This window comes from Echiichthys vipera, assembly GCF_963691815.1.
Source record: "Echiichthys vipera genome assembly, chromosome: 23".
Taxonomy (NCBI): domain Eukaryota; kingdom Metazoa; phylum Chordata; class Actinopteri; order Perciformes; family Trachinidae; genus Echiichthys; species Echiichthys vipera.
In genome coordinates, this window is record NC_139848.1 from 6419359 (window position 1) to 6436186 (window position 16828).

The 16828-nt window shown below is 42.6% G+C and overlaps 1 protein-coding gene across 1 annotated transcript in view; it reads left to right on the forward strand.

The window, feature by feature from the left end:
* Positions 1 to 5726: 5726 nt before the first annotated feature.
* fam184aa (family with sequence similarity 184 member Aa) overlaps positions 5727 to 16828 on the forward strand; it is a gene marked incomplete at both ends in the record, with an annotated part of 42981 nt that continues 31879 nt past the window's right edge. The window contains one exon of the mRNA XM_083937822.1: positions 5727 to 5894. Coding sequence (XP_083793948.1) covers positions 5727 to 5894 — 168 coding nt within the window. The remainder of the gene's footprint in view (positions 5895 to 16828) is intronic.

Genomic DNA, 16828 nt, shown 5'->3' on the forward strand with positions numbered 1-16828 from the left:
TTTGATGTTGAGATGAATGCCTATTTTATAATAAAGTGTTCTTTATTTTGGGTGTTTCTTACAAATGAATATCTCCAACTCAGTCTGCCACGTTTCACACTTGAATAAATAAACATCTCTCTCTGTGCACTCTTTATGATAAATATTGTGACTGATAAATTCATCATTCATTAATATATTCCACATGTGAAATATCCAAAAAACACATGTGCATATGTAAGTTTTTCACATGTGACCATGGGAGGAGTGCACGTGACAGCCCTCTGACTGGAGACTGGGGTGAGCAGGGTTTAGATGATGAATGGATGGGTAGACTTTGAGAAAGATAATGCACATCCTCCAATCCATTGATGTTTGCTGTCTAATTACTACGTGTTGTGGCGTCTTTCAAAGGCTCCTTGTGTAAAAATCCCTTTGAATGTAAGTTTCCCCACACCTGTAAATAAAATCAAATGTATCTTAATATGAATGACTGTAAGGATGCTGCTGGAGATGAATACTGTGTGATGTATTTCCCTGGGGTTGTTCCCCGGTGGGACCCTGAAGTGTCTCTCCTCTCCTCTGATCTCAGAGTCCCAGCAGTTCTGTTTGTTAGGTAATCTATTTTGCAGCTCAACTCTGTCCCTGTTTCCCTCTGTCATTACATTTAACACAAGCTGTTTACTCATTTCATAACCTATAAAAGCTCCATGTGTACTTGGCAGTCGGATCTGTTAGTTAACTCTTAGGAAATTGCAAAATTATAACAGCATGTACTAGTCCTGCTGTCATTAATACCCACAGTAAAGAAAGGCTTTTAGTTCACGTTTGCCCTCTTGGATGTCAGACTCCTAGGACTGCAGACACCCAGGACTTAGATTGTTTTTATCATAGCTCCATCCATGATACTAATCACACCTAAACGAACAAGGCTGTGCTTAAAACCATTCAGAAAATGAAACAAACTGTAACTTTAATGTTTTGGATGTGGCTCGTTGTGTAGTGAAAGTCCATATTTGCCCTTTGGGAGTGGTTTCAGCAGACTGAGAGTGTCTGCGACTACGACTTAAATAAACCGCAGAGACACTAATAACACATCTGTCGCTTCAAGCTTTCAGGAGTCATTCAGGCTCAAAAAATGGTTAGAAAAACACTTTTCTTATTTTCAGACTAATAATCCAGAGGCCCTTTTTCTGAAGGTGAAGACAGTTTCACACTCAGTTGCACTATGGATTCCCTACAGGCTTGTTATTCCCACAGAGCAAGTATACCTCTTCTTCACCACATTTCAAAGAGATGCATGGACCTTCACTACTGTACACGTAAATTACATCATAATTACTTAGCAGGTTAAGACTATGTACGCACAAAACATGATACCATATGATGTGATGAGATATGATGAGATTCGATATGATGCGATACGATTTGATGCGATACCATATGATGCGATACCATATGATGGGATACGATATGATGCGATACAATATGATGGGATACCATATGATGGGATACGATATGATGGGATACGATATGATGGGATACCATATGATGCGATACCATATGATGGGATACCATATGATGGGATACCATATGATGGGATACCATATGATGCGATACCATATGATGGGATACCATATGATGCGATACCATATGATGCGATACCATATGATGCGATACCATATGATGGGATACCATATGATGCGATACAATATGATGGGATACCATATGATGGGATACGATATGATGCGATACAATATGATGGGATACCATATGATGCGATACCATATGATGCGATACCATATGATGTGATACCATATGATGTGATACCATATGATGCGATACCATATGATGCGATACCATATGATGCGATACCATATGATGGGATACGATATGATGCGATACCATATGATGCGATACGATATGATGCGATACCATATGATGCGATACCATATGATGTGATACCATATGATGCGATACGATATGTGATACCATATGATGCGATACCATATGATGCGATGCGATTCCTCCATAGCAGTAATAATAAAAAGACAAAGATCATATGAACTAAACAGGACATACTGTTCAGCTTGTTAATATTCTTATACATTCACCTCTAAAGTATATAGTGGAAAGTTACTATCTGCAGATAAATTAAGCAAACGTCGTCCACACCTTATTAAGTTCCTTACTAAACCCTTGGTGTCAATCAAAAGAGGGGATGAAGGAGCAGTGGAGTGATGATGGTGATGATGGTGATGATGGTGATGATGATGATGATGGCGAAGAAGAAAATGACTAGTAGCCACTTGAATCCACAAATTGGATTCATGCAGTTTGGTCGTGTTGTTTTAAGAATGAACCTCAGCCACATTGTAATGTTGTGTTTCTATTCACCAACACTGAATCACAGCTCAGGAGTAGCATTAGTAAGGAAGTAGTGCCCTCTACAGGATATGAGGCTCAGGTGAAGCAACAGGGGCAGCGATAGCACTGCTTAAAACTTAAAATATGAATAAAACATACAAGGCCCACTGGAAATATTCATCATTGTCATGTAATTTATTTAAATCCTCAGAAGACACAATGAGGGAAACCCATATTTATAAAAGTGCACAGGTACATATAGTAAAATCATATAAAACAAGAGTACATGGCTACAGTGAACAGCTATGATCAGTAGGATTAACAATTAGACCTTGAATTGTCTGACAATTGTCTCAGTTTGTTCAATCATTAAGGTAGTTTTTTTTTCCATTTGATTTTTAATGAGTCAATCAAAATACTATCATTAGTCTTTTTTTTATTGACACCATGCAACAGGGCTCTGGCTGCAGTTCAAACCCCATCAACAGTCTGGATGAAGATAATAAGTAGTTTTTATAAACTGTGCGGGTAAAGACTAAGTTTATACTCATGCTTTGATCCGTCTCTGACAGACTTGAGCCCCCTGCTGCAGCCAGAAGGGGACTCCGTCTAGGCTGAAAATAGGAGAGAAGGCAATTTGTCAGGTGGATTGAATGTTTGTTGTCAAGCTTCATCCAGTGTGATGGACTTATGTAATTCAAGTGACAAGTGAAAAGCATCTGTATGAGCACTGTTATGCATTGAGGGCTGCAACTGAGAATTGCTTTCATTGCTGATTAATCTGTTGATAATTTTTCAATGAATCAATCAGTGGTTTGGTTTTTATAATGTCAGAAAAAGGTAAGAAAGAGAGCTTGATCTGTGTTTCCCAAAGCCCAAGATGATGCCCTAAAACGTCTTGTTTTGTCCAAAACTCAAAGATATTCAGTTTACTGTCAAAGGGGAGGAGAGAAACCAGGAAATATTTAAGAAGCTGGAGATTTGCATGCAACTGGATGCATTAGAGTATAATATTATGACATTTTAGGCCTGAAACACAAGGGGAACTATAGGAACTGATTTGTGTGAAATTTTGGATTCTTCCTGCAAAGACACCTTGGTTAAAGCAACACATCATTCATTCATCTTCAACCGCTTGCACTTGTCGGGGTCGTGGGGGGGGGGAGGCTGGAGCCAATCCTAGCTGAGATCGGGCGTGAGGCGGGGTCCACCCTGGACAGGACGCCAGTCTATCACAGGACACATAGAGACAAACAGAAAGAGACAACCATTCACACCTATAGGCAATTTTTTAGAGTCACCAATGAACCGAACACCTGCACGTCTTTGGACTGTGGAAGGAAGCAGGAGAACCTGGAGGAAACCCACGCAGACACAGGGAGAACATGCAAACTCCACACAGAAGGGCCCCAGCCGGGATTCGAACCAGGAACCCTCTTGTTACTTGTTGTGAAGTGAAAGTGCTGACCACACCACTGTGTTGCTGTAGTTTCAAAGAGCACATTTGTACAATAATAAAAGCAAACCCATCTGAAACCCTTAACGCAATAAAAATAAAATGAGTGGATAGTGGATAGCACTTGGAATAAATAAGAGTATATATATTTTTGTGATACCCTTTAAAGCATTAAAGAGATTGAACATCTGTAGGTTCTTTTATCTGGAAGCATTTGGAGGTTTTGGCATCAGAAGCTTTAGATTTAACATCCAGCAAATGAATGGAAAGTCACATCGCAGGCTGTATTCTGGGAGCAGATCTAAAAGTAATCACTCTGTTGTTCGACAAGGCACTCGAAACGATATATGTTTCATTTAAAAATAGAGACATTGTGGATGTTTAGACCTAAATCTGTCACAAAGAGACATAAAAAAGTCATCAGAGCATGGTCCGGGAGATCTAACTGGAGGTTTAAAGCAAAATAATCAGCAAGGTTTATCAAGTTTATTTCAGAAATAAATGTTGCTTTAGGGATGGGGATGTCAGGCCTTATCTTTTATACACATGCACACACACACACAACTATCTGTTTCTTTTTTTTCATGGATTATCCTCAGTATCATTGTTGTGATATACTGTACGTCATGTGGTCAAATAAACCAAAAACATCAGCACTAGAAGTAAGTGAGAACATGTTCAACAAACAGCACACCCTTACTTAAAGGTTGAGTCTGGAGAATGAGCAGAGCACCTCCATCCAGTGTCTCGAGATTATAGTCACAACAACAAAAAAATATTTAAAAGCACTCGGGTTGCCAGGTTGGTTGGCCCCGGCCCAGTATCCTACAGGAGACCTGGGTCTGTTTGAGCCTGTTTGAACCCGTCCCCTCCGGCAAATCACACCATAAAAACAAGTATTAGAGGAGTTTGACCGTTAGTTAGCATTAGCGTTAGCCGTTACAGCTAAGTGAACATGAAAGTTAGCCAAACGTAGCCATTTGGGTGTGTGTTTTAATACCGTTTCTCTCCTTTCTCTCAGTCCATGGAGTGAATGTTTGGCCTGTACTGACTCTGGTTTTTACCCGTCTCCGCTCACTCAGCTGCAGGGACATAAAAGCAGCTGTAGGATCGGCAAACTCCATTTCACCCAGTGCCAGACTACAGAAGCTGCACCCAACAACAGACAACCCTGGCAACCTGCAACGCCCAACGCTATTGGCTGCTACAACGGAAACAGAGCGGGACAGAAAGTCATTGTCAAACCTGTCAATATTAATTCAGACTAAATATATATTTTTTATGGAAAAGCAATACTTTCATTCTGTACCCCTCAAAATGCCCCGTGGGTGTATTATTTAAAAAAAGTAAAGCTTTTAATAAAGATTCTACAAAATCAACCTTTACTGTTGTTAATAATAATTTTTGCAGTTCATGCATATCACCAGCAGATGTCGCTGCAGGACTGGTCACAGCTCCAGCAGCTCCACAGTGATGTAATGAAGACCAACAGCACCCTACATTAGTTTACAGTTGTTGTTACATGTGAAAAACACTACTATTGCACCAAATGTTCCTTTTTTTTCCTGCCTTTCTGTCATTTTCTCTCATTTGTTTGTGTAACGCGTGTGTGTCAGGCCGCCTTGGAGGTACCGTGGTGCGGCTCCATCCACCAAACACAAGAAACAACTGCGTCAGGTGCATTACGGCCGATTGAACCGTCCATTGGCTGAGCATCTGGCGCGCGTCTCCGCCTGTGTCGCGCCCGTGGCGTGCGTCGGGACGGTGTCGCGCCCCTGCCCGTCACCGCTCCGCATCCTCGCTCCGTCGCTGGAACAGAAGATCATCCACAAACGCAACCATGGCGGGATTTGACGCGTAGCAGCCGCCGCTCCGTCTCATCCTATTGAAAGCGTCGTGTTTTGAGGTTTAGTCCCGGGGAAAAATGGCGACGGGGGCAGCGGGCTGGAGCCAGCCTCCGTACAACACCTCGACTAGCACCAAATATACCCCCTCTCCCACGTCCAGCATGTTTTACGACGGGACTTTGACGCTGGAATACACTCAAGACCTGCATTTGAAGATGAGCAAGAAGATAGCGCAGCTGACCAAGGTGTGTGAATGAGAACATGAAGACATGAATGAATGAATGAATGGCAGGGAGGATGTAGTGGTCAACGTTTGGAGCAGGTTGGGATGGATGGGGAGTAGTACTGTGGTGGACTCTGCTGGTGTGGTGTGTTAGTGTAAACATGCTGATGAAGAAGGGTATGGAGGTGGTTTCTTATCTATGTTTGATGCTCATGTGAGGTGTGTTGGTGTTTTGGAGCAGGTGTGATGACATCCCACTGCTCTGCACCTGTGCAGGGTTCAAAGGTCACCATTATACTCAGGTAAAGGTTTGTTTCTGATGCACATAGTTATTTAGCAATAGTGAGGAAAACACACCTAAAAAGAGTTTGCATTCTCCTGTGACACTCCGTACCCTGCGTGCAAACAAAAACAGCCACCACCACTGTATTTCCTGTGATTGCACCGATACCTGAGAGTTTCCCAGGTGTGTCTCTGTAAATGCACCTTCCACCACATCGCTGTTTGACATGTGCATCCTTTTCTGCCACCACAGGGGCTGCCACTGCCGCCCAAGGGCCGAGGGAAGTTATGTAATCTTGGAGGGATGCAGGGATTTGGCAGAGCTGCTTCTTTGTAGTCCACCTGAAACCCAGTGTAGGATGCAGGAGGAACCACTGTGCGTCGTGTTGTAGTAGAGGGTTTACGGTGGCAGCTGCAGTTTACAGCATCCATAGGCGTTTGACTTAGCGTAAGGGGGGATGAAATGTAAATAAAAGCAGATTACACGATCGTGCTGCACAGGGGGAGACAAAAGCAGAGAGCAGAGGGCAGAAGATTTTACATAACAGGCACGGTGATACTATCCCAGTACAAATTTAGTCCCTGTACAGTAGGATAAGCTGTACTAATACACACAACACTGCAAATACATTGAAACTGTGGATATACAGGATCATAATGCAGCAGTTAAGATTATTTGTAGAGGTGGTGGGGAGATTAGCAGAGGAATTAAGGTCTACAACAACAGATTTAACACTTTAAAGGCAGCCCAACAGTGTGTTTTGACCCACTTAGGTTCACTGTGACTTTCCTGTGTTTAGTCAGCATGTTCTTCTTGTGTTTACGTGGATTTCCTGCTCCTCAAACCAAAGAAAGCAGGTTAGGTGAACTCCAGGATGACTGCCATAGACATGTCCAGGGTATTTCTTGCCCAGTGCATGCTGGGAAAGGCTCCAGCTCTGGAGCACAGATTGGCATATGTTGAAATGTTATACACGGACGGTTGGAGATTACAATTACTGATCCAAATGTATTGGGACCAATCAATGCATCAAGCTGCCACTCTCCTGGCTATTGTTCTGCGACACATGCCACATTATTGTCACATGATGTCATATTGCTACGTGATGGGAGTAAAATAGGTGGCAATGAGGGGTGCAGTGGTGGAGCAAGCCCACGTTTTAGATTGTACTGCGGCATTTGGGTCACAGTTACGGTTCGATTTATTTTTGCACATTAGGGAGAAGAGAACAGCACTTTCCAATGTTCTCTCTGTGTCTTGCAAGAATGATATTTTCCTTCATCCAGAGGTGTGACGATAGATGAAATCAACAAATATTGTGTCAAAACCAAATAGTGTTACTCAACCTTATTAAAAACAAACCAAAATGCATTCTTTATGCTTTTCCTTAATAACAAAAATGGCCTTTTTCCGGTTCGTGTAGCTTACAGTTCGTTTACGGTCCATTTGTGCATCCCTACTTTTAATAACCGATCAAAGTTTTGAGCAATTTTTATGCAAAAACATTGAAAAAATGAACATCCTCTGGTCCAAGCTTCTCTAATGTGACGTGTTTACCTGTTCTTACATTTCAAACAGGATCTCTTTGTGTTTTGAATTGTGTTGTGTGAATAATTCGGCTGTATTTTATGCTGGTTGTCTTCTCCAGTGTATCCCGATGTCTTTGCTTTTTAAAAACTGAAAGTGTTACGGAAGACTTATGTCTTCATGTTTTGTTTCTGTGGAGGCACCTGCAGGCTAACTCTTATCTGCCTACTAGTCCTGCTTACTGAGCATTGCTGCTCATGAGTTTTACATCTTTGTGGTATTCTACTTAGGGTGGTAGTTCTTGCATAAACTAAATCCATGATCTCTGCAAAGCTGTTTTCATCCGTTCCGCCATAAGTATTGATGATAGCTTGAACTATATGTTGACAGTGAAGTGGGCGACTGCATTGTTCCACTAAGGTACAGCAGGTAGAAAGTAGACTGGCAGCATGCAACAGAGTACACTGATGAGAGGTATCTACATCAGAGGATCCAGGATCAGCAGATGACCTGCTCCGTTCTGATTGAGACTCTCATCACATGCAGTCTCTGTGTAGTGGTCTGTAGTGGAAAATATTTAAATAATACATCCTGAATTGTGCCTTTCATAGCATTACATCATTTTGAAGAGTTCGTCCAGTTTATACTCCTGGTGTGAGAGCTGCCGTCGTCTCTCAGGATAGATGGAACATTTCAGACACCTTGGCTGCGAACAGCTGCAGGAGGGGCCTTGAATCGCTCTAACTAACTATTGTTTGTTGACTGACACTCATCAGATGGAAGACGAGGAAGTGCTGAAATGGGAAGCTTGCTGTCCAACATGTTTACTTTGATTGGCAGCTTATCGTGTACCGTAAATCCATGGTTACAGATAAAATGCAGGATCCAGTGATCAGTTATTATAGCGTCTGCACAGCTGGACTGAACCTCTCTGTATTTATGAAGAAAATGCAGCCAAATAAGGTTGTGCAATCAAGTTGTTTTAATTTGTTGCTGTGGTTCGAGCACTGACAAGCCCCAGTCCATTGAGCTCACAAAAGGTCACTTAAAGATCATATATGCCCCACTCCCAAGTCTACGGACTCACAGACTTTGAGGCGCGCTCCGGGTAAGTCTGCGAGTGCTTCGGGCTGTCCCACGGTCGAATAATCGTCAAGTGCATGAGCTCTTTCACTGACATTTTGAACCCTTCTGCATAAGTCCACATTTCTGCAGGCTTTGGCTGAGGGAATTACCCACAATTCATAGTGTTATGATGTTAAAACACAGGGTTACTAGGGGGAAGCCCAGAAGTGTTTAAAAAAAAGGTAAACAACGGGGATGGATTGGTAAGGGTGTTCAGCCTGGTATATTACATTTACACAGAAACATTAACATTAAGGATTTAAGACGCTACATGAAAAAAACCACATTAGATTGTTGTTTATACCATAGTGAGCCCTTGCTGCTTTTCGCACTCAGTTAAGTCTGTGACGGTTCAGAAGAAGAAGAAGAAGAAGAATTCCTTTATTAATCCCGCAAGGGGAAATTACATTTTTTTCACTGTTATTATTATTATTCAGGTCACACACACACAGGCCCCAAATACACACACATGCACAAACAGGACCTATATACATGCAATTAATGGTGAGATGTCAGAGCGAGGGGGGTGCCAATGGATTGGCGCCCCGAGCCGTTGGGGGGTTCGGTGCCTTTCTCAACAGCACCTCGACCTACTGCTGCCCATTCAGGCCTGAGATGTTATTGGGCCCTTGTTTATTTCCACTGTAGAGTGAATTTACACGAAGGCATCATTTTGTGATATTGACCACATATTTGATATTTAACAATTAAGTTCTTGGTTGAATTTACTGATGCACTGACATTTATAGTACAGATATTATTACAGTGCTATGTTCATAACCCCTGCTCTGTGAACTGATGCTGGGATAGAGTTCAAGAGTTCAGCTCACAAAATAAGCACCCACGACGAGACCTTACAGTCGCTGCTGTTGCGCGAAATACGCCATCAGATTTGTTTTACACTAAAGAGCATGACGATGTTTTAATCTAATGCAGTCAATGGGGAGAATGTCTGAGAAACTGGATACATTTATTTCTTATTCAGCTTTTTCAGAGCCAACTGGATCAGAAGATGTTTGCCGCTCTTCTCTGAATATCACAGAAAACACTGTGTGTGTGTGTGTTTTCTCTATCGGAGAGACTCAGTGTGCTCTTGTTCTCGCCTGTTGTGTTTTGGAATGAGGTCGTGATGCGGTGTAGTGATGCTCAGAGAGGAAAGTGCCCACCCCGAGTGTCCTTGGAGCATCAGAGGGGCACAACAAACGAAAGGAGGAACAGATGCAAAGTGCTTTTACACCACAGCAGAGAGGACAAAGTAAATGCATTGTGTGCCCCCGGTAATTGGTAACAGAGGCCGCGTTGCCACTTTATGGAGTGTCTGGTGAAGGGAAACAGTGGACTAAAAGCTCCAATGTCGATGGATCCCGTTAGCACCTCTGAGGACAAGGCTTTCATTAATCCTTTAATTAGTGAATATGATGGTAATCCTCTGGAAATGATGAGAGCAGAGCAACAGGGTATTGTTTGAGCTAAGTGCTGCCGTTGCTCCACTCTGGACACCGGTGACCTTTATTCTCTGTAGATTAATCAATAGTGATCGACTGTACAGAACGTCCTTTAGCCCCAGAAACATCCCTCCTGGGTGCCCTCTCTCACTCTGGGTTTGACAGATGAAAGGACCCGGACTATAATTCCAACTGATAATTGGCCTTTGATGAAAATGTGCTATTGGCCCACGCTTTGTCCACCTCTGTAATCCAGGAGACACAGTGCAGTATGATTGATTACAGATTTGATCCATGCTACGCTGGTCGGGAAGAACTCAAGCTGAACTGACTCTGATGGTGCATCCTGATGAGATTCCTCTGGGATATTGTAGCGTGCTATAGTGGTTCATCTTTCTTTCTGACAGGGATAAAATGATTCAGAAAGAAAGCTCATCTCTTTTTTTTTTTGGTGAATATTCCAGGCGAGAGAGCCATCATTACTTTTTAAAATACTTTGAATAATGATACCGCTGCTCAGTGGTGGCACATTTAAACCCTCTGTCTGAAACCCTCAGTTTTAGCGCCTGTCTCTCTGTAAGACCCCCTCCTGAAAAAAGCCCAGTCTGCTCTGATTGGTCAGCATTTCCTGGTCGTCACTGCAGCCGGGGAATGACTGTAACAGCACTGTGGCTGCATACAGAAGTCCTGATGGCTCGTTTAAAGACACAGTTTCTGAATACGGGCTTTGTGCATTTCTCTGTGGGTTGAGCCTTTTGACACTTTCACAATATTTATATAGCACCTCAACCTGCTTTATAATCAAAAATCACATGGAAATCTAACTTTTTTTACAATTTCGGAGCTTTATTGTTAGAATGCTGACAAGTTAAGCAAGTAAAACAGCGAATGTGGTAGTCTATCTCTTTGCAATCAAATCCATTTTATATTTATATCGATATCACATTGATATACAGGGTTAAGAAGAAAACATGACATTTCAAAGTAAGAGTCCGTGCCAAAGGAAAGAAATCCAGCAAACAGTAAGGAGATGAACACTGACGGCTAAACGAGCCCTGTCTGCATTTGATAAACCACTCTGATGTGTTTCCTTAACCTGAACTGAACACACATTCTCACATTTGCACCTCAAACTGCTTTATAATTAAAACATTTTACAATATGGGACCTTTAAATATCTGTGATCGTGAAGCTGCATGCAAGCCGTGCATCTGTTCAACTCGGTTCACTCTCCCAAAGCGAAGCTCCTTCAGGTCAGGTGAAAAGAAGCAGCTTGTGGGAAATCAGAGCATTCAGTGGGACACAAATCAGATTCACGATAAATGTCCTCCCGTCTACAGCAATGATTGACTGTAACTGTTCGTAGCTGCAGGCTGTTGTGTTGCCTTCTGGCTTGGTTTCATTTCAGCCTCCAGCCTGAAAAACCTTCCTGTGAATCCCCCAGCTCTCAAAAACAGGACGAAGCTGTCTGCTGCCTTTTATTGTAAAATATTTCATATCTAGGTTTGGACATATACATGCTCTGCTTCGCTTTCATTTCTCTAAATCCACGTTTCAATTAGACTTTTTAAGGCCCTGATTCACTTCCATTTTCAACTTTAACATTACTTTAACATTGACAGCTCTGCCATTGTTCGACTCAAGAGTCTTGTCTTGTGAAGACCGACAGTTGGTTGGTTTTATGCCCTGACAACTATCATTCCCATTTATTTATTTTTTCCAAATCTTTTAATTAAATCTTTGCATACAGGTCAAAAAAACTAAAACAGTTGCATTTTGCATCAGAGCATCTGCTTTAAAGTGAAAAAGAAAAAGAAGAAACCCCGACATGAATCCCACTATTCCTCCCAACAACCCATGTCAGACGTAGTCACAGCAAACATCTAGGCAATTAAATAACATATAACATAAGTAGTATTCACATTTTCATATTACAGAGACCATATGGTTAAATTGCAGTATTTTCTTTAAAACGGGTGAATCAATAATCCTCCTTTCATTTGGATAATCGGTGCTTTAGAGTAGTGACGGCCCTAGTTTGGTGCTCTGTTGGTTGATAAATATATCTTGTATATTGCTCATTCTAGTTGGTAGAGAATTGTTAACAAAACAAATATAAAAGTGCCACATTTATCACGGCTGGATGCTTCTGTGTCTCTGAGAAAGCTAATCGGACTGTTACGGCTTGTCAGGTTGCACCAGTGTGGTTGACAGATGCCAATTAAGTCTGTTCAAACGACTCTAGATCCACATTTCACAGCACTTTTGCATCTTAACAGCAGAAAAAGATCAGTAATGGCTCACAAGACACGACAGCTCCAACATCCTAAAACCTTTGTCTTTGCGAAGGAAAAAACATGTGCATAAAGTTTTAGATTTCAATTCAAGCCTCTGAAGTATCAAACCACAGGACGTTAACACTTCCCATCAAATCCCAGGATTAAACTCACAATCAGCTGAGATAGAGAGCTTTCAAGTCAATCATCTGTATTAAAAAACACAGTGATGTGGTGGTTCGCCTCACAGCGAGAGGGTTCCTGGTTCAAATCCCGGTAGGGGCCCTTCTGTGGGGATGTTCTCCCGTGTCAGCGTGGGTTTTCTCCAGGTTCTCCAGCTTCCTCCCACAGTCCAAAGACATGCTGGTGTTATAATAGATGACTCTAAATTGCCCCTGTGAATGGTTGTTCGTCTCTATGTGCCCTGTGATACACTGGCGTCCTGTCCAGGTTGTACCCCGCCTCACGCCCGATGTCAGCTGGGATCGGCTCCACCCCCCCCGTGACCCCGACAGGGACAAGCGGTTGAAGATGAGTGAATAATATAATATAAATAATAGTATGATATCTGTCATATCAGGTGATGGCAACACTAATAAGTCTTTGACTGTGTTTACCATGCTTAAAGTTTCTGACGTCCTTATCAAAGTTTAATGTGTTTAACACCATTTTTGAATTTGGAGAAATCTTTTTCAGTCAACCGTTGAACTGGCTGAAGGCTACATCCACACCTATCCACACATCACTTTTGCCATGTTAATAAATGGCGTCCACGGAGACATTTGAAAACGCTGCAGACCCCGTTTTTACTATTCGCTGATGCTGACTTCCATTATAGGTCTTATGTTCTTCCCTGATTTCGTCACAGCCCTATCACGTGACCCGAAAAAACAGCATCAGAATTGACTACTGGTGGTTAATTCGCCATGGGTAACAGATTACAGGATTAGCAGCTGTCGTGCAGTTAAATTCTGCATTTTTATAATGCTTCTTTTGCCTACAGGCGCAGGATGTAAGATACTGCTTGAGCAATTTTCAACAATCCCTGCGTCCAGCTGCAACAGCCTGTTTACACTTGCACGAGCATACCCGCTGTATGTGCACGGTCGTGTGAAATGCGTTTTCAAGTGTATTGCACCACCGTCTCCACCTGAGACGTGACATTATAATGCACTGAATAAAGCTGTCACAGCTCAGACTGCAGCCAGGGATTATTTCCATCATTGATTATGTAATTTATCAGTCTACGGCTACATTATTCAATCTACAAAATATGTTTTCATCACCGGTTATTCCGAATCACTTTGAGACGCTGAGAAAAATTGCACGGTGAACGATTATTTATGGAAAAGCAACTTGAGACACTAATAGTAATGCGAGGTGTCCCTATTCCTGCGAGATGGAGAATGAAAGAGAGGAGAGAAGAGATACAGAACAAAAAGGGGGGAGCGATAAAGGGGCGAGGGAGAGGAGAGAGAGAGAGATGAAAGCTGCAGGCACACCAGCGTCATTAAAATAATCATGTATAATTGAAGGAAGGTTTCCATGGCTGACTTACTGCTGGGAATCAAAGGCTCACACACGGGAGCAGAACAGAAGGCTACGATCTACCTTGCTCCAACTTCTTTTTACTGTCAGCTGAAACATGTTGTCGAGGTAACACCGGGGATACACTGGTGAATAAACACGTCCAGGTAGTGACTGTCAGGGTTAAAACCCCCTACATGTATTCTCTGTTCAGCTTTGTGTTACTGTGTTTGTGTTATGGAAGTTTTGTTTCAACCGTTGATAGTGTTTCTGCTGCAGACCTCTCTTCAGTCACGCAACAGTTAGTTGCCGCGGTGCATGAGACACAGTAAGCGTGATTTCAGTACCCGGGTCTCCGTAGGGTGGCTTCAGGGCCTCAGTATGCTTCAAACTAAGTGCTTGTCATCTATCATCAGCTGACACCCTCTTGCTGACAACAGATTTGGGTTGTTTTTTTATGCGCTCCCTCTTCTTCTGTTAATATCGTACAAACCTGTCTCTCTGCTCCATTAGTACCTCAGCCTGCCTGGCTGTTCCTGAAAGCTGATTGGCTGATTGAAGGCTCGTGGCCCAAGCTGCACCACGTTGGCCGAATGAGGCCTCAGCTCGTAAAGAGAGCTGGGCACCCGCAGTCTGGTTTCCTCCCCTCCCTCTCAGACCGGTGGTAGCTGTTTTGATTTGATTCAGTTCATTGCATAATTGTATTTATGTGGTTTTCATTTTCATTTAATCTTATTTTGCTAGGGTAGGATGGGCTGGCACTTTCACGGCTCTATTTCAAGTTTAGTTCCTCATTTAGAAAGTTCAGAGTCTCCATGGCCCATTGTGTGGTTGGCCAGAGCGCCTGTTATCCTTACCTTTACCAGCCATCTGACCCTTTTTGTAGTTTTGGTCCAGGTTTAGTTCTTTCAGTTAGGTAACAATAAATCATTTTTGCATTTGAACCTGCCTGTGAATATTCTCATGTGTCCAGGTCGTCGTTCTCCTCAAAGCAATTTCAGTAAAAGCAACTGGACTTGGTTATTTGTGTAGGAAGACGTTTCACCTCTCATCCAAGAGGCTTCATCAGTTCATGTACGCATCTGACCAGACTGGGACCGGTCCAACTAACTGGTGTGGAGATCCAGGTATTTAACCTCTCACAAGGCCGATGATGTTGGCATTTGGACTTGGTGGCCTTAACAGGTTGGCAGGGGCAATTTTTGTAACTATCTGAAGCACACAATCTGACAAATGCTCCTACTCGTCTAGGTGTGCCGAGGTTTCATCTTCTTTCTCTCCTATTTTATCCTGCACGTAACTGCTTCTGTCACTTCTTGAGTGCAGCCCCTGGAATGTCTCGGAGGAGAGATGCGTTTGTGTTTAGATGTGGTTGGACAATTTGTCATACAAACTATGCCTGTGTGACGTTGGCTGTAGCAATCCAACTCTTAGTGGGCATATCTGTAAAGGGGAAACTTGTGAGTTTCATTCAGAGATCTTGAGGTGAGGTCAAGGGAGCCCATTGTAAATGACCATGCCAGGTTTTTCCACGCCTGAAGAGCATTATTTAGCCCCCTTCGTGTTGAGCTAGCATGACATGGTTGATACCAATGTATTCCTTAGTTCTAGTCTAATATCTAGGGGTTCCTAAAGTGGGATTGCAATCCCTTCATGCATTGCACCTCAGACCTAAGACGGTTCTGACTTTCCTGTCTATTAGTTCCTGATAATGGACACCCCATCAGACATTTTCCTTTACTTAAAGGACACTTAAAAAGTACTTCCAGTAAAACATTTTCTCTAAATGAATGCACCTCTGTTTGCAATTAACTAGCGACGTGTTAACAAGCTAGCATCCTATTTACATGTAAGGGATAATGCCCAAAGAGGTGTCCATCATCAGGAAGTAGTGGATGATGGAGATGCCATGTATTAGAGCAGTGGTTTAACTAGTTTCAATAAAATAGGAAATTCCCGTTCAAATTGATTATTACCTTGATGTTTAACCGTCATAGTAATAATTACACGCCTGTGTCGTTCTGCCTTACGGAGGAAAATGACCATGTACTCTTTGTGTCCATTACATACTGTATGTAACTTTTCACCTTCAAGTGGAACAAAATGTGGCGCTTCTACTTCTAGACGCCAGCGGGGCAGTAATTTAGCTGACCATGACTGAATATCAGCTGCTCACCGGGGGCTTCAATTTGCTGAAGCTTAAGCTTTTTTAAAGCTCCCGCATATCATTTACCTGCAGCTCATATAAAACCTACTTATATGTCTGGGAGAGGGAGTGCAAGCATGACTGACAAGATGTTATTCACTTAGGCCTGTTTGTGGAGAGCGCCACGGCCAGCAAACCTTCAGGTGACCCGTCTGAGAAACATGGGATTTTACTTCTAAGGAATTTTAAACATATGCACATTTTTGTCCTTTGCACCTTTTTTTTTGTAGCTAAAATTTTGGTCACTGTGGACGTGGACATCTGCCTGTGTCGGTGTATAAGTGGGAGTCTTTTGCAAATTGTGACGCTGAGGTGACGGACCACCGATCTGTACACGGTGTGAACATACAAGCATGTTGAAATGCCACCAGGACTTTGTGCTTCTCCTCATTTGTCTCCGTGGCTGTCGGGCATTGTAACAGCCACAAAGACCTTCGTCAGAGCTGTGATTTCAACTATTTGGCCCACTGTAGCTCCCTTAGGTGCAATTTCTTGGCACAAAAGAGCGTTCAATCTAAACGTAACTTATTTATGTGCCAATGAATTGCACATAAGGGAGCTATACAG